This window comes from Puma concolor, chromosome A1 (genome assembly GCF_028749965.1).
Source record: "Puma concolor isolate L17-30 chromosome A1, mPumCon1.1.hap2, whole genome shotgun sequence".
NCBI classification, from domain to species: domain Eukaryota; kingdom Metazoa; phylum Chordata; class Mammalia; order Carnivora; family Felidae; genus Puma; species Puma concolor.
Window position 1 is genome coordinate 126,163,655 of NC_141667.1, and position 24,852 is coordinate 126,188,506.

The 24,852-nt window shown below is 43.1% G+C and overlaps 2 protein-coding genes and 1 pseudogene across 11 annotated transcripts in view; all 3 read left to right on the plus strand.

Annotated features, from left to right (window-relative positions):
- CDC25C (cell division cycle 25C) overlaps nucleotides 1-8,064 on the plus strand; it is a 29,846-nt gene extending 21,782 nt beyond the window's left edge. For 4 of the 7 annotated variants that reach the window (XM_025923519.2, XM_086702970.1, XM_086702982.1 and 1 more), the window contains 7 exons: nucleotides 1,151-1,303; nucleotides 2,680-2,781; nucleotides 4,422-4,484; nucleotides 5,785-5,883; nucleotides 6,428-6,561; nucleotides 7,186-7,297; nucleotides 7,496-8,064. In XM_025923519.2, coding sequence (XP_025779304.1) covers nucleotides 1,151-1,303; nucleotides 2,680-2,781; nucleotides 4,422-4,484; nucleotides 5,785-5,883; nucleotides 6,428-6,561; nucleotides 7,186-7,297; nucleotides 7,496-7,645 — 813 coding nt within the window. In that variant the 3' untranslated portion in view covers nucleotides 7,646-8,064. The remainder of the gene's footprint in view (nucleotides 1-1,150; nucleotides 1,304-2,679; nucleotides 2,782-4,421; nucleotides 4,485-5,784; nucleotides 5,884-6,427; nucleotides 6,562-7,185; nucleotides 7,298-7,495) is intronic. The other 3 variants (XM_086702981.1, XM_086702975.1, XM_086702977.1) reach the window with 2 other exon arrangements.
- A 6,903-nt stretch (nucleotides 8,065-14,967) lies between these two features.
- GFRA3 (GDNF family receptor alpha 3) overlaps nucleotides 14,968-24,852 on the plus strand; it is a 41,490-nt gene continuing 31,605 nt past the window's right edge. For 2 of the 4 annotated variants that reach the window (XM_086703006.1, XM_086703014.1), the window contains exons 1-2: nucleotides 14,968-15,447; nucleotides 23,146-23,433. In XM_086703006.1, the coding sequence (XP_086559132.1) occupies nucleotides 15,372-15,447; nucleotides 23,146-23,433 (364 nt within the window). In that variant the 5' untranslated portion in view covers nucleotides 14,968-15,371. The remainder of the gene's footprint in view (nucleotides 15,448-23,145; nucleotides 23,434-24,852) is intronic. The other 2 variants (XM_086703012.1, XM_086703025.1) reach the window with 1 other exon arrangement.
- On the plus strand, nucleotides 17,890-18,787 carry LOC147584440 (copper transport protein ATOX1 pseudogene; annotated as a pseudogene).

Consider the following 24,852-nt stretch of genomic DNA (forward strand, 5'->3'; position numbering starts at 1 on the left):
ATCAACTTGTCTTCTAGTTATAGCTCTCTTATTATCTAGCTCACTTCTCAATCAATCCATAGCAGTTAGTGAGGTGAGTGTATAAAGTAGAAACTTTTGGCTTTTATCTAGGCAAGAGATAGAAGGTATATGGGAACAGAGGATAAGAATCTTGGATTAGTTGAGGGGTACCTGGCTGACTCAGTCACTAGAACATGGGACTCTTGATCTCTGTGTTGTGAGTTCGAGCCTCATGTTGGGTGTCGAGATTATTTAAAAACATTTCTTTTAAAGAATCTTAGATAAGTTGAAAGTTGTTATCAGAGGTCGTTTAATATATCCCTCTGCCTGTGGTTATAATACCCAAATCATGCCTTTCAAGGAGACAGTAGTCCATCATGTTACACTTTAGTCTGGGCCAGTAACTCCAAGGCTAGTTCTTCATGGTATTTAATCCATTTTTCCCCTGATAGTCTTCATAATATCAATCCTATAATAGTAATCTTGATATTAGATTCTAGTGTTCCCGTTTCCCTTGCAGGATGCTTATTTTGCTATTTTTCTTTCCCACTAACAACCTCCTTTATAAGAAAGCTGAGTGGTATTTTTTCTCTGTCCCTCTAAGAAACTACTACCCAAAAAAGTGACACATACTCTTGCTGCCTAGTATTTTTTTTTACCCAGACTGACCTTTTTGGTTTGTCATCCTCTATTTTGTTTGGGTCCTTAAATGTTGATTGTCAGAGTCTTAAGATCCTATAGAGAAATTGTGGGATTAGGTTCATTTGTTTGTTTTTTCCCTTGACTGGAGGAATTGAGTTTGCACTTTCTCTTATAAGAATTGGTGTGTATAAGATGGTCACGTGGTGAATTCGGTTTGGCTTAGAGTTAATATATCTGGGGGAGATGAAACATCATGCAGTCTGAGGAGAAAGATGTTAATAGGAGGGGAAGAGTGGTTGCTTACCTAAGGTTTTGCCTATCAAACTTTAGGGTTGCTAGAAATCACCTGGGCAACTTGCTAAAGTGCAGATTTTAATTCAGTCTGGGGTCCAATATCTAGGATTCTTCATTTCTAACAAGCTCCCCGGAGTATTCATGCTGCTGGCCTGCAGACACACTTAGAGGAGTAAGAACATGGCGGGGGGCGGGGGGTGATATTCCCATACAGGCATCTCTGAATAGAAGCTCCTTGTATCGCTCGCCTTCACTGCCAGAGACGCTGAACAGGCCAAGACTGAATCAGGTGGTAAAATTCAAGGACAATCCCATAGCGGATAAAGTAAAACAGGAGTATTGTTCTCACAACAAAGAATTCAGGAAGGTAAGAACTTTTCAAGATGAGAATCTGTTTAATGCTCTTTCTTGTCTTTTCTGCTTTTTTGGTATGAGGATTGCTTTAGTATATCTTCTTTTTAATTACTTTTGCTTTTTGTCTCTTTGTTCTGTCTTTTCTACATCTGCATCCATGTATAAAATATTTAACAGTAAATATTTTTTATATTATACTTCGGGAAATGATGTTGGCATACTGTCTTCCCAACTTTCTTTTTTAAGATCTGAGAGGATACAAGGGAACCTTGAATGGTAAGGATATTTACTGCTGTTTTAACTGCATTCTGACAGAAATAGCATCATGGAACACACTGTTTGGTGGCAAGCAACTTTTGAAAAGCTTAGCCCCCATTTCCTACCTCTCCTTTATAAAAAAATCTAAATACATTTGGCTGTTTTATAGTACATAAGTTTCACATAAACAAAAGAAGCTGTTGTGAGGGGCGCCTGGGTGTCTCAGTCAGTTGAGCATCCAACTTCGTCTTGGGTCACGGTCTCGCGGTTCCTGAGTTCAAGCCCTGCGTCAGGCTCTGCGCTGACAGCTCAGAGCCTGGAGCCTGCTTCAGATTTTCTGTCTCCCTCTCTCTCTCTCTGTCCCTCCTTGACTCGTACTCTGTCGCTCTCTGTCTCTCAAAAATGAAAAAACATTAAAAAAAAAAGAAAAAAAGAAGCTGTTGTGAAATGTCCATAATCCCATAGGCCAGAGATAATTATTGTTAGCTGGTGTATGTTCTTCCAGATTCTTTTTTGGATGCAGTTTTTTGTTTTCTTTTATTAAAGTGGTATTACAAAAGTACATGTTTTCTCATTTTTTTAAGGATATCATGAACTTATTTTCATGTCAATGAAATTAATCTACAACATACTTTTTTTTTTTAATGTTTGTTTATTTTTGAGAAAGAGAGAGACAGAGCATGAGCAGGAGAGGAGCAGAGAGAGAGAAAGAGATGGAATCCAAAGCAGGCTCCAGTCTCTGAGCCGTCAGCACAGAGCCCAATGTTTGGGGCCTGAACCCACAAACCATGAGATCATGACCCTAGCCAAAGTCAGACACTTAACTCCCTGAGCCACCCAGGTGCCCCTACAACATATTTGTTATTGCATAATAGTAATATATAATGTGTAGAATATGATTTGTTTAAACAAGACCCTGTTATTTATTAATAATCTTTCTCTATTATAAACTTGCTGGGATATACATTTTTACAGATAAATCTTTGTGCGTATTTTTATTTCCCTAGGAAAACAAACAATTATTAGATCAAAAGGTGTGCATATTTTTAATAAGTCTCCATTCCTTCTCTCCCCTGGTTTTTAAACTTTTAACATGAGGAATTGGGGTGGGGGAAATCTTGTCATCTTCAGGGCTTAGGTCTAAAGAAGGCAGTCTCTCTCTGTGACATTAATATCACTCAGCTGCTGGAGGAAGAGTCTAACCAGGGGTCTCTGATTGGTGATTTCTCCAAGGTGAGTTTGGTTATACTCATCCTATATTTCACTGAGTCATTTTGGATTTGAGTCTTCTTTTTTTTGTTGTTGTTGCTTGCAGAGGACACTAGGTATAATCATGTATCCTGAATACATGATTAACTGAAGGTGCTATCATGGTAGATCTAGACCCTAAGCCTTTCCAGTGAAAAAGTACTTTTTATTAATTCTGGGAAAATCCAAAGCAGTGGGGAAGTGTGAGGCTTTTTACTTTTTTCTTTTTAAAAATATCTTTTAGGGTGCCTGAGTGGCTCAGTCAGTTGAGCGTCTGACTTTGGCTCAGGTCTGATCTCACCGTTTTTGAGTTCGAGCCCCACATCACGCACTGTGCTGACAGCTTAGAGCCTGGAGCCTGCTTCAGATTCTGTGTCTCCTTCTCCCTCTGACGCTCTTACACTCTGTGTGACCTTCTCACACTCTGTGTGACCCTCTCACACTCTGTGTGTCTCTCTCACAAAAATAAAATAAAACATTTAAAAAAATCTTTTAAAATTATATAAATAATACTTGGTCATTACAGGAAAAGTAGAAAATGCAATATACCTCAAATCTTATGAACATCTTGGTATATATTCCTCCAGACTTTTTTCTATGTATTTTCACAAACACACATGCATATTTTACATACACAAATACATATTCTTGGGTTTTTTTTGTTTTTTCACAAAAAATGATTTATACTGTTTTGTGATCTACTGGGGTTTTTTTTCTTCCTCATTTAATGTATCAAGAACATCTCTTCATGTCAATAAACAGTTCTGCTTCATCATTTCATAATTTTAAAAACTTTCTTTCTTTCTTTCTTTCTTTCTTTCTTTCTTTCTTTCCTTCCTTCCTTCCTTCCTTCCTTCCTTCCTTCCTTCCTTCTTTCTTTCTTTCTTTCTTTCTTTCTTTCTTTCTTTTTTCTCTTTCGAGAGGGTGAAAGTGGGGAAGGGGCAGAAAGAGAGGGAAAGAGAGAATCCCGAGCAGGCTCTGCACTGTCAGCGCAGAGCCCAACATGGGGCTTAAACCCATGAACCAGGAGATTATGACCTGAGCCAAAATCAAGAGTCAGATGCTTAACTGACATTCAGGCACCCCAACATCATTTCATAATTTTTAATAGTACAGTATTTCTTCTTTCTTTCTTTCTTTCTTTCTTTCTTTCTTTCTTTCTTTCTTTCTTTCTCTTTTTGGATTCCCATATTTTTTTTAAAAGATTTTTATTTTTTTACTTTTTTATTTGTAAGTAATCTCCACACCCACTGTGGGGCTTGAACTCACAACTCTGAGATCAAGAGTCACGCACTCTACCAACTGAGCCAGCCAGGCATTCCTGCCCATAATTTCTTGATAAAGCTGTTCTTGTAGCTTATTTACTTTTGCAAGTTTTCCTTTTGAACTGTACCAAGGTGGACATATTGATAGCTAAATCTAAAATTTTGTACACACCCTTGATTAGTTCCTTAGAATCACTTCTTAGAAATGGATTGCTACATATGCAAGTTATAGAGACTCTTGATTGTTTTGAAGGCATCTGGGGTTTTAAGGTCAGTTGGAAAGGAGGACAATTTGTGGTCTTTGATCTCAAATTGGGGTATAGAAAATTTGTTGTTATTTCAGCTCTTGGGTATTTCTAGGTGTGTGTGCTGCCAACCGTGTCAGGGAGACACCAAGATTTGAAGTACATCAACCCAGAAACAGTAAGCAGATTTCTGGAGATGGTAACTGGTTACATAAGCTACCATCTGGTCTGTTCTGTCCATAAAATCCCACTTCCATTATATTTCTTTCATTGTGTTCACTCACATAGGCACCTCATTCAACTGAAGCTGTGTTAAAGGAGTCCCGTTTATCCCATTCTGTTGCCTTTATTTTTAATTAAACCAGTGATATAAAATTGTTATGAAAGAGAGAAAACAATAAAGGAAGGGAGGGCAGGAAAAAAGTCAAAATCACTCAGTTGAGGCAAATTTATATCCTGGTTTAGAGGTTACAATACCATTGACACCTTTCAGCGTGTGGTAATTATTTATAGTGTTCTCTTTCACTCTCAAAAGTGTCCTAGTTTGTGCAATAGTTATTTGGTCACCCTACCCATAATCTCATCACTGGAGATAACCACTAGTAATATTTTCCTTATGGCCTTCCACGTTTTATTCTGGAACATATTTGATAAAAATAGAATCATAATGAACATGTTAGCTTCTATACATGTTGAAGTTAGCTTAGCAAGACATTGTAAATATGTTTCTACATCAATAAAAAAAAATCTATATTATCCTTTCAATGACTATATAATATTCTATTATATTGGCATGTATAATTTAACCAAACCCCCATTATTGAATATTTAAGTTATTTGTAATATTTTGATAACCTAAAATAATGAATGCAGGGATGAATATTGTTGTCCCACATCTTTGTGCGTACTTTTCTGTTCACTAAAGATGTTGGAATAGAAATTACTGAGTCAAAGTGTAATTACACTTACATTTACAAAATTCACTCCAGAAAGTTTGAACCAATTTACACTGTTACAAGTAGCTTAAGGATGTCGACCTTTTCCTTCCTTATCCTTTCCTGAAAGATTTGCTTTCTTCCTTTACGATGGAGCATGGGGAACCATTTCCCATTTCTTCCTGCAAAGTCGGAATTGCTACCTGCTACCTGTACCCCTGCAGAAGTCCTTGGGTGTCTTCTGAGAGGCTCAATGGAGCCATGCCTGCCTCCAGATGAGTGGCTTGAATACGATTTTCTCTGGTGTCTTGACAATACTAGCTACTTCGGTGTTCCAAAAAGACCATTTCCTATTTTATCCTCTTGAATGGGGGGTAGGGATGCAACCATTGCTCCATTTCAAAATATAAGGGGCCTTTGGAGGACGGGCATACAGTAGAATCCTGGGTGACTAAAGGGAGTACAAATGACGAACTGTGTGAAGGGCTGTTCTCTCCCTTGGAGTGACTGGGAGCAGAGTGTTTAATCATTGTTTCTGTGCAGGTGGCTGCCTTACTGTCAGGGAAGTTCCAGAGTCTGATTGAGAAGTTTTATATCATCGATTGCCGCTATCCATATGAGTACCAGGGAGGACACATCCAGGTGAGGTTACATAGGGGACATTAGTTGGGAAGGGCTGGAGGTAGCTCTTTATTGAGCAGAGTCTATGGATAAAAGCCCTATGAACTCCAGAACCAGGGCAGAGGTTATACATTTGGATAAGGCTGCAAGTCCTCATTCCTATTCTAATTCTGTGTACGTCGAGCACTTTACTTTCCCTTTTCCTCCTAGACTGATCTCCCCCTATTTTGTTGGAGCCAAGGGCTCCTACTTCAAATTAAAATATGAATGCAAGGATTGAGAAGCACTTTGCAGATACTCACAGACATTCCTCACAACGATTCCTACATGTTAGGGGTTGGAGGGTTAGTTCTACAAACATTTATTGAATACCTACTACATACCAAGCTCTATGCCAGACCTTGGGGATAGACCCAGAGATATAATTAGATCTATGCCCCAAAAGTGCTTATAGTCTAGACTTCTTTGCCCAGATATCCCAAGATGGTATCCCAGTTATTTCTAAGTGTTGTAACTGTCCAGAGGTGCTTAAGGAAATACAGTACTTACCAAAATTCTTCTACAGGGAGCCTTAAATTTGTACAGTCAGGAAGAACTATATGACTTCTTTCTGAAGAAGCCTGTCATGCCTCTGAACACCCAGAAAAGAATAATCATCGTGTTCCACTGTGAATTCTCCTCAGAAAGGGGTCCCCGAATGTGAGTGTCTACATGGGCAGATGTTGGAAATGGACCTTGAATTGGGACTTAAAACCAGGGAGCCTTCCCAGACCAGTTCAGACAGAGACTGGAATGAATGAATGAATGAATGAATGAGTGAAGAATGCATATTTTCCATTGCAGCTTAAAGGTTAGAGAAGTGGAAGGAAAGGTTTCTACAATTTAAAAGTTTGGAGCAGAGGGGTGCCTGGGTGGCTCAGTCACTTATGCATCTGACTCTTGGTTTCGTCTCAGGTCATGATCTCACGGTTTGTGGGTTGGAGCCCTGCATCAGGCTCCCCACTGACAGCGTGGGACCTGCTTGGGATTCTCTCGCCCTCTTTCTCTGTCTCTCCCCAACCATCAAAATAAATAAACTTAAAAAAAAACATTTTTTTTTTTTTTAAAGTTTGGAGTAGTGAAGGAAAAAGGATTGGGAATGAGATACCCACAAAGGAAAGGAGAAAGAGTGACTACTTGAACCTTGTTTTGCAAAAACAGTGAGATCTGGAAGTCCTTTGGGGTTACCCATAGTCTATTCTTTGTTCCCCTCCCCAGCAAATGGTCCACAGAATCCTGACCTTGCTTCTTTTCACCCCACCCACCTCTGGGTTTTCTCTAAAGGTGCCGCTCTCTCAGAGAAGAGGACAGGGCTCTGAACCAGTATCCTGCATTGTACTACCCAGAGCTATATATCCTTAAAGGGGGCTACAGAGACTTCTTTCCAGAATATACGGTAAAGAATGGGGCACGTGGGCAACAGGAGAGCTCAGACTTGGGGGAGCCAACTTTAGCATTAAACTTCCAGGGCCTGCAAAGCCCTCCGAGAAGAAACTGCTGCTCTTCTTAGCTACTACTATCAGCATCTCCATTATAGTTAGTAGGCAGAGTTCTGGAAACTGGAGTTTCCCTTACTTTGTCCCCTACCTTTCAGGAACTGTGTGAACCACAGAGCTACTGCCCTATGCATCACCAAGACCACAAGGCTGAGCTGCTGAGGTGTCGAAGCCAGAGCAAAGCATGGAAAGGGGAGCGGCAGCTGCAGGAGCAGATTGCCTTACTGGTGAAGGATGTGAGCCCATGACAATGGATCAGTGGTTTGCTGCTTACAAGTCACCCAAAGACACTGTAGAAACCCTGAACAGAAAGAGCCATGTTGAATGTGGCAAAACCCAACATTGTTAAAAGATGGCTGCAAACCAACAGGCTGCCAAGATAATGAAATTCTAGGCCTGGGGGTTGGTTTTAGCAAAACTGCTGGCTGTTGACTAAGTCCCGGAGCTGGCTTTAGAAGGCTGTAGCTTTGGGTTGGATGGAGATTTGTGTTGCTTCAGGAAGTGGTTACATTCTCTTCCCAATTAAGTGTCTTCTTACAAGCCAGCCAGCTCTTTCTCTCCCTGGGTCTGTGCAAGGGAGTTGGGCATCTTCTTTCTCTGTACTTTCCTTCTTTGTTTCCCTCTCTCTCTTTTTCTTAAATGAGAAAATAAACACTACAAAATTAGAGATTTGATTGTGAGCTCAGTCTACTCCTAGAAGGTCTTTATAAGGAAGAGATCACCAAATTAGACTGCTTTAAACAAAGGTGTAACCATCTTGATTTATAGCTGAGGGCAAGGTGCTTTTCTCTACACCTGTGGTTCTCAAAGTTTGGGCCCTGAACTGTAAGCATCATCTGAACTTCTTTGAAATGTAAATTTTCAGGCATCACACAGTTAACTAAAACAAAACTTCTGAGTTAGGGCTCAGAATTCTGGGTTTTGAAATTTCCCTTTCAGGTGATTCTGATGCATGCCAAGCCTTGAGAACCTCTGCTCTGGAATTAAGGAAAACCTTTTAAACTGCATTCTTCAGCAATATCCTGGCTATCCTTTCCTAGACCATTCCAAGGTATGCGTTACCTAAAAGTGTGCCCCATACTCAGCATGCTGTGATAACTAGGCTCAGAGAACCAAGATGATTGCCATGTCTAAGGCAGGTTATAGTTCTGAGTTGGGCTCAAAAAGATTCCTTGTCTACAGGGGAATTTGGACTTTTCTCATTTCCCACAGTCTTTTCTCCACTTCATTTCACATCTCACAGAGATAAGTTTAGGACTTGGGAGAGTTGAAAATAGATATCTGTGCTATCTGAAGATATTCCTATTTATTCCTTTTATTCCTAAAAGGATACAAAAGTAGTAAGCAGGAGCAGTTAGACTTAAGGAAGACCTTTTAAACTATTTTCCAGCACTATCCCAGGCTTTCTGTTCTTAGAGTTCTTTAATGTAACCAGGCTTTCGTCTTCATAGTGAGATATAGCTCTATGGCCTGGGGTGGTGGTAGAATTGCCACTGATCATTGTCATTCTGCATTAACCTGGTAGGAGTGCTAGCCCAGGACTGGAAAAGGACAAAGGGCTCTGAAGCCTGGCTGAGATAGAATAGAGACAAAAGTGACATCTTCCCAGGTTCTGGGGCCAAGAGACTTTTTTTTTTTTTTAATTTTTTTTTTTTTCAACGTTTATTTATTTTTGGGACAGAGAGAGACAGAGCATGAACGGGGGAGGGGCAGAGAGAGAGGGAGACACAGAATCGGAAACAGGCTCCAGGCTCCAAGCCATCAGCCCAGAGCCTGACTTGGGGCTCGAACTCCCGGACCGCGAGATCGTGACCTGGCTGAAGTCGGACGCTTAACCGACTGCGCCACCCAGGCGCCCCCCAAGAGACTTTTTTTAAGTAAGTGGGAGGGAAGAAGGGCAGTAGCTGGATTGATGTTTGCAAGGTTCGCTAGTGTGCTTCTCTTGGAGTGCGGCGGTTGTGCTTCCCAGCAGAGGGCGCTGCTGTATTCTTTAAGGCAGCTTCTGGAGTCTGCAGCCTCCGCTGCTTGCACTTGCCTCTCTGCGCAGAAGGAAGCTACCTCTCTGGCCTTCTCCCTGAGCCCTTGAGCTCAGAGCTCAGAGGGCTGAGGGGAAAGGAGAGAAAAGCTGTTGCTGTATTAGGTGCAGAAGGCTGAGGGGAAGATGCTGCTTCTCTGTCCCACTCCCACATCCTTACGCCTACCAAACAGGTACTCCTAGTAGCCGGAGGAGGAAAATGTTTGAAGTACCTCCACTTTCAAATATGAAGAGGGAGTCCCCTGACTTATTGCCTAACCTAGTGGGTCATTTCCTGATCATTTTCCTCAGAAAAGTAGAACCAAGCCCCCACCTGGGAAGAGACTGGTGCTCATGTTCATATTTCAGTAACTTTTTTTCCCAGTCCCATTTTATTTTATTAGTATTATTTTTTAACATAATTTATTGTCAAATTGGGTAACATATAGTGTATATACAGTGTGCTCTTGGTTTTGGGGGTAGATTCCCATGATTCGTCGCTTACATACAACATCCCAGTGCTCATCCCAAGAAGTGCCCATCACCCATTTTCCCCTCTCCCCCACACCAGCACCCCCATCCACCCTCCGTTTGCTCTCTGTATTTGAGTCTCTTATGGTTTGCCTCCCTCTCCCTCTGTAACTGTTTTTCCCCTTCCCTCCCCCATGGTCTTCTGTTAAGTTTCTCAGGATCCACATATGAGTGAAAACATGGTATCTGTCTTTCTCTGACTGACTTATTTCACTCAGCATAATATCCTCCAGTTCCATCCACGTTGTTGCAAATGGCAGGATTTCATTCTTTCTCATTGTCAAATAGTATTCCATTATATATATAAACCACATCTTCTTTATCCATTAGTGATGGACATTTAGGCTCTTTCCATAATTTGGCTATTACTGAAAGCGCTGCTATAAATGTTTATAGCAGCGCTTTCAGTAATCTTAATTAAGTGGAAATTCTGAGTTTCAAAACAAAAACTAGGGCGTAATTAGTTACCTACTTTATGAAAAATTGTATTTGCCTAAAAGGCACAATTTTCCTGTATAATTTCTTGTAATATCCTCCCACCTCATAGGTACCATGTGATTTGATTTATGTTATTTTCAGGAATAATAACAGTAGTTAACATTTTTCGGGTGCTTATTATATGCAAGACTTTTTATGAACTCATATGTATCAACTAGTTTAATTTTCACAACACTCCTGTGAGGCAGGTACTTATTATTAGGCACACTTTACAGATAATGAAAGTAAGAAACAGAGGGATTCAGTAACTTTTAAAAAATTACACAGCTAATGGGCAACCTGGGTGGTTCAGTTGGTTAAGCAAATGACTCTTGATTTTGGCGCAGGTCATGATCCCAGTTAGCCTCTGTTGAGCATGGAGCCTACTTAAGATTCTCTCTCTCTCTGCCTGCCCCTCTCCCCCACTTGTGCTTTCTCTCTCTCTAAAGTTAAAAAAAAAAATTAATTAAAAAAAAAAGTTCACATAGGTAATTAATGAATGGTGGAATCTGGATTTGAACCCAGGCAATATGGCTCCAGTGTCCATACTCTGAATGGGTTTGCCGTTACCACATCCTCAACAAAGAACAATATGACTCTCTAGAGTTGACAGTGTATTACATGTTAAATATGTAAGTGAGTGCCTCAATTATAGTTTCTTAAGAAGTCAAGGCCATAAGGGTTGCTTGGGCTTGGGAGATGAGGTTAAGGGCTAAGACCCTAGCCCAGAGACCTTGGAATGAGGTATATAGTCGGTTACCTCTACACTAACACTGACTGGTTGGTATCTGTTCATTATAAAGTCAAGAAATGAGGACTGGAAATCTTTCAGTCTGAAAACATGGTTTTCACTCTCAGCCCAGGATCTGGCTGACCTCTGCCACAGAGAGGGCAGGAGCATTTCCTTCCCTTCCCTTCCCTTCCCTTCCCTTCCCTTCCCTTCCCTTCCCTTCCCTTATATAAAGTGGGAGGAGGTATGGAAGATTCTCTTTCCCCATTCAATTCATGCAAATGTTAAGGAAACACCAATTCCTTTTGTTTTTATTATTTATTTTTCAAATGTTTATTTATTTATTTTTTAAATTTTTTTAATGTTTATTTATTTTTGAGACAGAGAGAGACAGAGCATGAACAGGGGAGGGGCAGAGAGAGAGGGAGACACAGAATCCGAAACAGGCTCCAGGCTCTGAGCTGTCAGCACAGAGCCCAACGCGGGACTCGAACTCACGGACCATGAGATCATGACCTGAGCCGAAGTCGGACGCTCAACCGACCGAGCCACCCAGGCGCCCCTCAAATGTTTATTTATTTTAAAGAGAGAGCAGTGGAAGGACAGAGGGAGAGGGAGACAGAGGATCTGAAGAGGGTTCCATGCTTACAGCAGAGAGCCCAATGCGGGGCTCAAACTCAGAAACCTCAAGATCATCACCTGAGCTGAAATCTAACACTTAGCCGACTGAACCACCCAGGCATCCCTATTTTATTTTATTTTTTAAACCTTTTCTTTTGAAGTTTATTTATTTATCTTGAGAGAGAGTGCATGTGTGTGCATGCCCCAGGTAGGGGCAAAGAGAGAGAATCCCAAGCAGGCTCTGTGCTGTCAGTACAGAATCCAACCACAGGGCTTGATCTCACAAACTGCCCTTGTCCTCAAGAGACTGACAGGGTAGGGCGCCTGGGTGGCTTAGTCATTTAAGCATCTGACTCTCGATTTCAGCTCAGGTCACGATATTGAGGTTCATGGGTTTGAACCCCATGTTGGGTTCTGCACTGAGCATGGAGTCTGCTTGGGATTCTCTTTCTCTTTCCTTCCCCTGCTCGTGGGTGTGTGCTCTGTAAATAAATAAATAAACATTTAAGAAAGAGAGACTGACAATGTAGAAAATGATTTCCTTTTTTCCCATCCCTATAAGCACTCTGGCAAAGAGAAGAAGTACTGTAGCCTTCAGCTCCAAAGCAACAAATCTGGTGGTGGGGGCTGGCTAAGGTCACAGAAAAATTAACTTCTGCATGCCACCTGGAATGATACCATTTATTCAGTGCTTGCTCTGGATAGGCATTATGCTAAAGTCTTTACTCAATATATAGTTGTATAATCCTCACAACTGTTGTATGAAATAGGTATTGTTATTAATTTTACAGATGAAGAAACTGAAGCCCAGAAAAATTAAGTGCTGTGCCCAAGGTCATCCAGCATGTGTTGAACCCAGAAGGTCTATAAAGCTTGTGTTCTTAACTATTCACCACACTGTTAATATCCCAGGTGAGGGTAGCAGCAGGAATTAAAGCTTACCAGTGAGAGAGGGCCTGATAGAAGGCAGAAACCAAGATTACAAATGAAGTGGAGTAAGATGCAAGGTTTTCAGACTGTTGAGCCCAACCAGTGGATTGCAAAGCCTTATAGGGCAAGTTTTGTCTCTTAATCATTTTTGCACCCGGTACAAATTTGAACCCATAATCCGTCTCAAAAGACATTATTGAATTGAATGACAGTTGAATAACATCATCTTTATAGAAAAGACTGGCTCATTTGTCATTATCTACAAGGTTCCCAAAGGCAATGGTGCTTATCTAGCAGGTGTTGGCAGTCACAGGGGACATGGTTGGTGGGCAGAGGGTGTGCTGGAAAAGCTGTCAATATAAGTGTTGGAGTCAAATTTATTTGCGGAGGCTTCCTCATCTCTCCCCTAGCTTTGGTTACCAATCGTCATTAAAGGTCCAGTGATGTCAGACTCTCCACTCCAGTGCCCAGGCAGAAAGATGCTCCAGGCATCTCATTATTCTCACAAAAAGGCCGGCCTATCACATATGGAATTAGGATTGCTCTCAGCCTAGCAGTTTGACCCTGTTCCTGCCTTCCTGGTCCATTCCATGGGGATGGCACTGAGTAGACACTTAGAGTGGGCCTCCTGAGGAAATGCCTTTTCCCAGCCTGTCTTCCTACCCAAACTTGATTGGGCTTGGTTGCTGAAGGAGGGGGAGAGCAGAGGCGACACCCCTTGGCACCCCCCACCCCCGACAACTCTGTTATTTCATCAGTCTCAGCCCTTTTTTAGCATTCCAACCATCTGAAATTGTTACTCTTTGTAGATCCCATTTTGAAACTATTGCCAGAGTGGAGTGGAAAGGGGATATCGGTCCCCAGTACAGCTTTCTAACCTCACTGGAGGAGAAGGTACAGGGAGGTAGTGTGGCTTTGGGGAAAAACAGGCCCTGTAGAAAAGCTGAGTAGCCAGATGTTCACTTTCACAGCTCTCCTGGAAGACTGGCAGGGCAGATAGAGATTAAAATGAAGCACAAACTCCATTTAAAGTGCATTACAGCTCAGGAACCAGCTCCCCTTGGGCAGGGGAAGGGAGGAAAGGGCACAAGAGGCCACATCTCTTCTTCCTTATCTAGGGCCACATGTCTCTCTCCTAGCTTTGTGAAGGGTGATTTACACCCCTGGCTGGGATGACTCTCTTTCTGGGCTGATTACATCGGCAAATGCCCCCCAGAGGCCACAGCAGGATGGCCATATTGAGAAGCAGCAGCCAATAAATCTCAGAGGTTTATACTGCATTTCTTGATACCCTCCTCCTGGCCCTCTGCCAGGCCTCTGTAGAAGTGAGGAGAGGGCTTGGGCTGCAGGGTTAGGAGACAAAACCCTCCACTTCCTTTCATTATCTTCTTTCTCTTTCTAAGCACTGCTTAGTTATTCTTCCAAGTCATTGTGCCTCTGTTTATCCTGGGAGCAGGTGGGAATCAACCCTAGGCTCGACAAATACCCTTACCCTTGTGGGTAGAAATCCTGGGCTCTTGGCACAGCTGTGTTTCTACCTCACTGTTTACTCTTGATAGAGTAGGTTGCTTTCAGAAACATCGACCTGAAAATGAGGAGGCTGCTAAATGGTCTCTCTAGCACCTTCTTCAGGGATCCTGTCTTATCTATCTCCAGGGAAACCTCTAATCTGAGGAGGGTTTAATCCTTCCACCCTCCCTAATGACACTGAAGGGGTTGAATTTTGGAGGAGGCTAGTCTGGCAAAAGTCCTGGAATCTGGCCGCAGGACTGTCCTCAGCACAGCCATTTCACCTGTCTGGGACCCATCTCTGCAGAATCATGGGGTTAATGATAACAGCCCGACCTTACCCTTGAAGATACTTACAAGGGGGAAATGGAGGCAAAGATGTGCAAATTCTATAATTTTTTTTTTTTCACGTTTATTCATTTTTGGGATAGAGAAAGACAGAGCATGAGCGGGGGAGGGGCAGAGAGAGAGGGAGACACAGAATTGGAAACAGGCTCCAGGCTCTGAGCCATTAGCCCAGAGCCTGACGCGGGGCTCGAACTCACGGACCGCGAGATCGTGACCTGGCTGAAGTCGGACGCTTAACCGACTGCGCCACCCAGGCGCCCCAAAGATGTGCAAATTCTAAAGGGGGGGGGGGACCTAGAAGTGCCCTGGTGCTGTTTGTTCAAGTTTTCTTGGAAGGGGTGGGGGTGCGGAGTCCAGAAAGTGAGAAATGGTGCTTTTTTTTTTTTTTTTTTTTTTTGATAAATACTTGATCTCCTGATATGGCAAGTCTCCAGCTACAGCTGCCACAATTGTCTTGGGCATAATTCCTCCTCTAAGCGAAGTGGGCAACGGACGGCAGATGGGCCGGCTCGGGTAGAGAACCCTCTCTCTGGCACGCACAAGCCGGGCGCATGCCCTTTTCGCCCCCACTCCCGCCGTCTTCCCGATAGAGTAGAAGCGACGCGGTTCGTCCGCGCGCTTCGGAGTTGGAGGGCGGCGCCCAGGACTCTGGTGGGAGAGTGTCGGCACCGCGCGCGAGGAAGGGCGGGAGGCGGCAGTGGCTGGCGGTCGAGGAGCCCGGCTCGCAGAACCTCAGCTCGAGGAGCTAGGGGAGCACGGCGCTGGGTGCAGGCATAGCGTCTCCGGAGCCGACGGCCGGCGTGCGGACAGAGCCATGGTTCGTCCTCCTAACCCGCGACCACTGGCGCCCTTATTCCTGCTGCTGCTGCTACCGCTGCCGCTTGGAGCCGGTGAGTGTCGTCTGTGCGTACGCGGGGCCGCTACGGCCAGGGCATTAAGGGGAGAGGAGAGGAACCTACGGGGGGCGGGGGGGGGGGGGGGGCATTGGTCACGGTTGTCCAGAGGGGGCTCAGACACCGCACTACCGCCGTCCCAGGTGGCCCTGTGTACGTGGAAGGAAGCCCTGGGTGCCGGGAAGGGGCTACCTTCCATGCCTAGTACAGTTTTTGAACTGTTCTAGATTGAATGCCAGTAATGGCCAGGACACCCAAGCATATCCTCGTTCCCCTACTCCCCATTCCCCCACTTTCCTCTTTTGAGGTGCGTCTACACAGACACAGAACAGTAGCAGCCAGGCCACTTCCACGACAGCATCTCTAGGAGGTGAGGAGAATCAGGCTGGAGTGCCATTTGCTGCACATGGGCTTCAACCCTTCCACTCTCTGTAAGGACTGGGGACGTGGACAGTAGGTACGCGTGAAGAAAGAAGTTTTTTGTAACTGACTTGTTACAAATTAGGGTTATAAACTGCTGCCAGAACTTCTAACATCATTATTTGAGAATATTTCTCACTGCCACCCCCTCCATCCTTTTAGAACATACTTTCATTATTTTAATTATAGCAGAAAACTCACTGTTGGGGAAGATGGCTCAGCACAGTGCGTTGCTCTATTATAAATACACAATAAGTATCTTGTGGAATATATAGTTCAGGGCCTGGTTTTAGAACTATGCCATTCTCCCAGAAAAGGGTAGCCTTGGATCCAAGATCCCAGGGAACATGCCTGTGACCTTTGGGAGTGGGACGGGTGCATGGAAATCTCATTGTGGGGCTCCTGCCCTGAGCCTCAGTGGAGACAGAGACCATACATGGACCCGTCACTTCGGCTCACAAAGTAGTCACTGCAGAAATGAAATACTATATATGTGGAGCCTTGGCTGCAAGACAGATATGGAAGGAAGGAGGGAAAGGACTGGTCTATCCAGATTGACTCCATCAGTAAATCAGGGCAGCAAGTTATTACCAATCTGATTTTACTGCCCAGAAAATTTCAGTAACCCTAACAGTATGGCTGAAACCTTACGGTATGCCTAACATCAGGCGGAAACCTTTAACACCTTCCCCATCAACCAATTAAGTATAACAAGTTCTACCCTGTTATGATGAACTTCAACATTGTCCCTACCTTCTTTTGTTAGAAGAAGGGTGGCCCTACCTTCTTTTGTTGAGGTGCAATTGCCCCTAAATCCACCATTGTTCAGACTCTGAACTGTCAGCTCTGAACTTGGAGGTTTACTTTTGAAAATTGTTCTGAGTCAATATTTAGTCCAGTTTAAGCAGTGAGACATGGACTTGCTACATTTCTTTCAGCAAGCACTTATTGGTACATACCAGCAGTAACATCTTAAATATATAATATTTCTCAAACTGTTTGTTTTATTTAAAATTGGTGAGTATTTTTCATTTGTTGTTTTAGTTTTATTTAAATCCAAATTAGTTAATATATAGTGTAATAATGGTTTCAGGAGTAGAATTTACTGATTCATCACTAACATGTAACACCCAGTGCTCATCCCAGCAAGTGCTCTCCTCAATGCCCATCACCCATTTAGCCCATCCCCACCCTCCCACACCCCTCCAGCAACCCTTAGTTTGTTCTGTCTTTAAGAATCTCTTATGGTTTGCCTCTCTCTCTGTTGTCTTATTTTTCCTTCCCTTCCCCTTCTTAAACCATCAAATCCATGTTTCTCTTTTGGTAAAGATAAATCTCTCATGCCTTCTCTAAATATGTTTTTGCAATTTCAAAAGTATTTTTCATCTTCCACATATATAACGATCAAATATACTTTTTTGAGCCACCTATTACCTTTGGAAATTCTGATATACTCCTGTAAGGGGCCTAACCTATATCTTCCCTAGCCCTCCATTGAGAAACACTGGTTTAATCCAAATTCCTCACCTTACATTTGGGAAACTAAGGTCCAGAAAGTGAAGCAAATTGTGCTAGGCAGAACTGGGACTAAGGTGAGTGAGTGAAGGGGGTGCCATTGAAAAAGTAGTCAAGATAAAGAATATTTTAATGCAATATATATTTTTGTAAGATTTTAAAAATTCTTTTAAGTAATTTCTACAGTGAATGTGGGGCTTAAACTCACAACTCACAATTTTTGAGACAGGGAGAGACAAAGCATGAACAGGGGAGGGTCAGAGAGAGGGAGACACAGAATCTGAAACAGCCTCCAGGCTCTGAACTGTCAGCACAGAGCCCGACGCGGGGCTCGAACTCACGGACCGCGAGATCATGACCTGAGCCGAAGTCGGCTGCTTAACCGACTGAGCCACCCAGGTGCCCCTGCAGTATTTTTTTTTAATGCAAAATCAGGGGCACCTGGGTGGCCCAGTCAATTAAGGGTCTGATTTCGGCTCAGGTCATGATATCATGGTTCATGAGTTGAAAGTTCAAGCCCTGCTTCAGGCTCTTTGCTATGAGCACAGAACCTGCTTCAGATCCTCTGTCCCTCTCTGTGCCTCCCCTGCTCATTCTCTATCTTTCTCGCTTTTTTAATTTATTTATCAAAAAACAAATAAATGTTAAAAAAAATTTTTTTTAATGAAAATCAGAGGCGTTGCTGCTGCAGCCACCATCACATCCACAGTCATGCCGACGCACGAGTTCTCTGTGGACATGACCTGTGAAGGCTGCTCTAATGAGGTCAGTCAGGTGCTTAACAAGGTGGGAGAAGTTGAGTTTGACATTGACCTGTTCAACAAGAAGGTTTGCATCAACTCTGAGCACAGCATGGACCTTCTGCTGGAGACTGTGGGAAAAACAGGAAAAGCTGTTCCCTTCTTTGACCCCAAGTAGTGAGGGCCTGGACCCCTGGGCCCAAGATGGACCAAAAGGGACAGGCCTCTGATCCTCTCCTGACTTCCAGACAGACCTGGGGCCTGGCAGTCCTACTCAGCAATGGGGGTTCCTACAGAGACCCTCACTTGCCCAGCCTCTCCCTCACTTCCCTGCAATAAAATCAAGCCACCCTGGTTGGAAAAAAATAAAAATCAGTGCTGACTTGGGCACCTGCGTGGCTCAGTCACTTAAGCATCTGACTTTGGTCAGGTCATGATCTCACGGTTTGTGAGTTCAAGTCCCACATAGGGTGAACACGAGCCCCGTTCAGGTGAGCCCCACTCTCTCTCCCTCTCTCTCTCTCTCTGCCCCTTGTGGGATTCTTTCTCTCCCCCATCTCCCTCTGCCTCTCGCTTACTTGTGTCATCTCTCTCTCAAAAAAAATCAAAATCAATGCTTGCTTCAGCAGCACATATACTAAAAATCAAAATCAGTGCTCCCCCCCCCCAAATCCATGAGGAGCAAAATATCAAAAATGTAATAAAAAGAGTAACAATGTCATGCTGAAGCATATTGGAGCCTGAAGCAAAAGGTGAAGTTGATACTACTGATCCTGCCTTTGTGCATTGGATATGACCAATTCTCAAACTTTGGGATGCATCATATTTTCCAGTGAACTTGCTAAAACTCAGATTCCCAGGCATTATCACCACAGCTTCTGATTCAGTAGTTCTGGGATGGTGTCAGAAATCTGCATTTTAATAAGTAATTGACTTAATTATTGTTTGATTGAAAGAAAAGGTTGGACTAACTAAACTCATGCCCCTCCTCATTCTGGCACTCTTTGATTTTAAATAGAGGGAAGGAGCTCAGAGAAGTTACAGAGGTGACTCACAAAATTCCTCTGTTATTTGTTTATTTCTTTTTTAAGTTTATTCATTATTTAAGAAACAGAGACAGCACTAGTGGGGGAGGGGCAGAGAACGAGGGAGAGAGAGAATCCCAAGCAGGCTCTGTGCTACCAGTGCAGAGCCTGATATAGGGCTGGAATTCACGAAACTGTGACATCATGACCTGAGCCAAAACCAAGAGTCAGACACTTAACTGACTGAACCACCCAGGTGACTCTGGTTATTATTAAAAAAAATTTTTTTAATGTTTATTTTTGAGAAAGAGAGAGAGCGCGCTAGCAGGGGAGGGGCAGAGAGAGAGGGAGACAAAGAATCCAAAGCTGGCTCCAGGCTCTGAGCTGTCAGCACAGAGCCAAATGCGGGGCTCAAACCCACAAGCCGTGAGATCATTATGGCTGAAGCTGAAGTCTGGTGCTTAACCAACTGAGCCACCCAGGCACCCCAACCCTGGTTATTTTTTTAAATAATAGGAGCTCATAAGGAACCAGCACTGTTCTAGGCACTGGCAACAGAGTAGTGATAAGATAGATGTAGAAGTCCAGAGGGGGAGATAATAAAAAATCAAGTTAAAAAAATTAAGTGATGATAAGTGCTATGCAGAGAATTGGAGTAATGATGTAGTAGAGTAGCTAGGGGGTTATTTCACATTGGTTGGTTGGGGATGGCCTTTCTGCGATGCTATTTAGACAGAGAACTCAATTACCAGAAAGGGCCAACCATGTGAAGATCAGGGAGAAGAGCATTCCAAGCAGAAAGAAAGGCTAGGGCAAAAACGCTAAGGTTGACACAGACTTGTCTTGTTCAGTGGCAACAAAAGGAAGGCCAGTGTGGGTGAAACGAAGTGGGAGAGGAGAAGAGGGCTGGAAGGTAAGGTTAGGTAAGTGAGCAGGGACCTGGTCTTACAAGGGTTTGTAAACCAGGGCATATAAACTAGATCCTAATCTAAATTTTTTTTTAATGTTTATTTATTTTTGAAGGAGAGAGAGACAGAGTGGGAGCTGGGGAGCGGCAGAGAGAGAGGGAGATGCAGAATTGGAAGCAAACTCCAGGCTCTGAGCTGATAGCACAGAGCCTAACACAGGGCTCAAACTCAAGAGCTGTGAGATCATGACCTGAGCCCACGTTGGACGCTTAACCGGCTAAGCCACCCAGGCACCCCTAAACTAGACCCTAATCTAAGTGTATTGGAGGTTGTTGGAAGAATTTAAGCAGAGTAATGAGATGATCTCATTTACAATATTTAAGAGATGCTCCCATATAATGCCAATCGGCATTAGAATTACATTATATTCACACAATGGAATGATATACAGCAAGGAAAACAAGCTAGTTGCAACTTAATGGGTAAACTTTACTTAGTGGGTGAACTTCATAAAGGTAATATTGAGCAAAAGAAACTAAGACACCAAAAGCACATGTTGTGTGATTGAAAAGCAGGCAAAAGTATCTCTAATGTTAGAAATCAAGACATTGGTTTCTTTCAGAGGGGTTGGTGCCTGGCAGAGGGCATCTGGGGCACTGGTAATGTTCTGGTTCCTTATCTGAGGTCTGGTTACACAGTGTATTAAATTTAAAATTCATTGTACTGTACATTTTGATTAATACATGTTTCTGTATGTTGTACTTTAATAAAAAATAATTATCAAACATGATATACAAATGACTACCAAACACATGAAAATATGCTCAACATCATTAGTTATTAGGGAAATATAAATGAAAACCACAGTAATATACTATCTCACATCCATAAGGATGGCTGGTTAAAAAAAAAAAAGGAAAATAAGAATTGACAAATTGGAACCTTTGTACATTGCTAATGGGAATGAAAAATGGTGCAGCCACTGTGAAAAACAATTTGGCGATTCTTCACAAAGTTAAACAGAATTACCATACGACCCAGAAATTTCACTCATAGGTGTACACCTAAAAGAATTTTATGCAGGAATTCAAGCAAATACTTGTACATGGATGTTCACAGAAGCATTATTCACAATAACCAAAGCATGGAAACAACCCTAATGTCCACCAACTGATGGACTGATAAAATATGGGATATCCATACAATGAAATCTTACCCATACATAAAAAAGAATGAAGTAGTGATACACGCTGTAATGTGAATGAACCTCAAAAAGCAATATGTTAGGGGTACCTGGGTGACTCAGTTGGTTAAGCATCCAACTCTCGATTTTGGCTCAGCTCATGATTTCACAGTTTATGGGTTTGAGCACTACATCAGGGTCCTCACTGTGGTTGAACCTGCTTGAGATTCTCTCTCTTCCCATCTGTCTGCCCCTTCCCTGTTTATGCATGCATGTGCTCTCTCTCAAAATAAATAAACTTAAAAAAAAAGCAATATGTTAGGTGAAAGAAGCCAGATACAAAATATTACATATTTTATGATTCTATTTACATAAAATATCTAGAATAGGTATCTGTAGAGACAAAGCAGATTAGTGGTTGCCAGGGACTAGAGAGGTTGGAAAAGGGAGAGTGACTATTTAATGGGTATGGGTTTCCTTTTGGGGTCATGAAAATATATTGGAATTAGATAGAAGTGATTGTTATACAACATTATGAATGTACTGAATGCCACTTGATTATGCCCTTTAAGATGGTTAATTTTATGTTGTATGAATTTTATCTCAATGGGAATGGTTTCCAACGTGTAAAAAAAAAAAAAAAGGTGATTAAAAAAGATGGCTGCGGGTGCGTAGGTGGCTCAGTCAGTTAAGCTCTGACTTGGGCTCAGGTCATGATCTTGTGGTTCATGAGTTCAAGTCCCAAGTCAGGCTCTGTGCTGACAGTTTAGAGCTTGGAGCCTGCTTCGGATTCTGTGTCTCCCTCTCTCTCTGCCCCTCCCCTGCTTGTGTGCTCGCTCTCTCGCTCTCTCAAAAATAAAATAAACATTAAAAAAATTTTTAAAGAAAGTTGGCTGCAACAGCAAAATGTTAGTTATGTAAGGTAAAGGATATATTAACTAATCTTATTGTCTTAATCACTTCACAATATATATGTAAATCAAATCATCATGTTGCCCACCTAAAACCTACACGATGTTTTATGTCCATTAAATTTCACTAAAGCTGGAAAACAAAACAAAAAAAGTATGGCTGAATGGTATGGGAGAATGAATTTGGAGGATGGAATCAAGGAGACCAATAAGGAGTCTTGGCAGTAGTTCAGACAAAAGCTGATGGTGGTTTGAGGATGTGGTGATAGATGTGGAGAGAGGTGGACAGCATCCTGATATATTGTGGAGTTGGCAGGACTTAATGGATTGAACATAGGATATGAAGGAAAGAGAAGAATTAAAAATGACTCTTAGATGTTTTGCCTTGCAAAACTGGCAGCATGATGGCTACTCTTTGACAAGGATGCTAAGTCCTAGGATGTAGGGAAGATCCACAAGGCTGACCTATAAACCAACATCGGTATTATTGAGTGACAGAATCAGCAAAAGTTCCCCAACACCAACACCAAACAGTTCCCCCGTAAAGGTATTTTAAAGTGACTTTTAATGGAAGCCTCAGAGTTGTCGCTGACTCTCATTTAGCACTCCCATGCACATTGTCAACTCTCTGGTTATTATACTAGCCCTGCCTGTGCATTGCTCTGCCAAGGGCCCTCTTCCCTGTGCCTGGCAGGGTCATATTAGGCTCAGCTTCAGACAACAGTCCCCCTCCTTCTCTTAGGAGGCTGAGCAGCCTCTCTTCAAATCCACCTCTTCTTGGGCCTCATCTATTCTGTCCAGATTGTGACAGCTGCAGATTCTTTACTCCTACTGGGCTTTTCTCTCCACTTATTCCTAAAGGCCTCAATGCCACCCCAAGACTTTCCTGCCCAAAGTTTCATCTTGAATCCTCTACTCTACCTCACACCTTGTTACTCCCAGGCAGCTACTCTGACCTTATGTGAGCCTCACCTGGTCTCTCTTCCTCCACAGCAGACCCTCTCCCTATAGAGGGCCGGCTCGTGAACAGCTGTATTCAGGCCAGGAGGAAGTGCCAGGCCGATCCTGTTTGCAGTGCTGCCTACCACCACCTGAATTCCTGCACCTCTAGTATAAGCACCCCATCACCCACACAGGAACTTTTGGTCCCTGAGGACTGCAGGGAGGCAGCAAAGCACCTCAGGAATAGCTCTCTGATGAGCTGCACATGCCATCGGCGCATGAAGAACCAAGTTGCCTGCCTGGACATTTACTGGACCGCTCACCTTGCCCGCAGCCTTGGTGAGGCCCCCCTCATAGAGTGGACTAAGCTAAGGAAGATGGCTCTTGTGGGGTGGTTGTTTAATCCTACAGGATATAGGCTGCATGGTAGATTCTGGCTGGGATGGTAATGAAGCTCTGCACTTGACATCTACAAGAAGTAGAGGGAGGAATTGGCAGTATTCTTTTGGGCGCCCACAGTGCTGCTCTCTCTTCTTCCTACTTCCCCCTTTCCTACCTGGCAACATGTAGCTGCCTCTTGGCAGAGCTCTGAACCAGACTGTGGCCCAACCTGGGGAGCTCCTGGGACAGAAGTGTATGGAGAAAAGGTGGAGGAAAATGGTCTTAACCCATACACAGATTCCAAATACAACATAATCCATAAGTTCAGAGAGAGTGGGAAACAGCATCCTGGTCCTGCCTTTAACAGAAAGGATACTCGTTAACCAGACAGAAGATAGTGAGAGAAAAGGACTGGAAGAGCCAGAGAGGAGCTTCCTCTGACTCTTTCCAGAGACGCCTCTCTGTATTAGTCAGCTTTTACTGGACTGTGCTGCAGTAACAAAACAGTGTTTTGTAAAACAAAGTTTTCATTCTTGCTCATGTTCTGTGTTAACTATTTCATGTATCTTCTTCATTCTGGGATCCTGGCTGAAGGTACAGCCTCCATCTGGAATGTTCTTTTCTCATGGCAGAGGGAAATGGGTAATGGCAGAAGCAAATGATGCCTTTAAAAGCTACTCAGATGTTACATAAAATACTAACGCTCACATTCCACAAACAAAGCAGATCACATGGCCAAGCCTGAATCCCTGGTGAGGGGGAGTATACTCTTCCCACAGGAGACCCTGAAAATCACATGGCAGTAAGTATGGAAACCTAAGAGTTCTATCCAAATAGTATAGCAGGCTTCCAGACTAGGATCTTGTGATAATTTCTTTGTCAGGTGGAGATAGGACTCCCCTTGATCTAGTTAACTGTGGACAAAACGGACCAGTCATCTGCCTGCCTCCAACATATTCTCAGTATGCATCAGTGGAACAGGGACTGGAGAACCACCACAAACACTCTCAGAAAGAGGAGGAATGAGAAGCACACAGCAGACATTACTTCATAGCTGTTCTGAAGTCCTCTGCACAAATTGTTGTCTAAGGGCCATCTTCCCTGGGAGTAGGAATTGCTCTTTAATAAGGTCCTGCTTTTGCTCCCTGGGACAGTTGCTTTATCTGTTGTTCTCCAGGGCTCCTGGCCCAGCCCCCTACCCATGACAGGTTTCTTTGGCCATATCTGAGAAGGATATTGGAGACTCTCACCTCTTTGAGGAGTGAACAGCATTCTCAGCTTGCTGCCTACCTGAGAAATGTTGGGGCATTTTAAGTCTCCAGTAGAGTCTATTTGAATCCTGGCTGGTGGCTCTTAGCAGTACAACTTTCTCAAAAC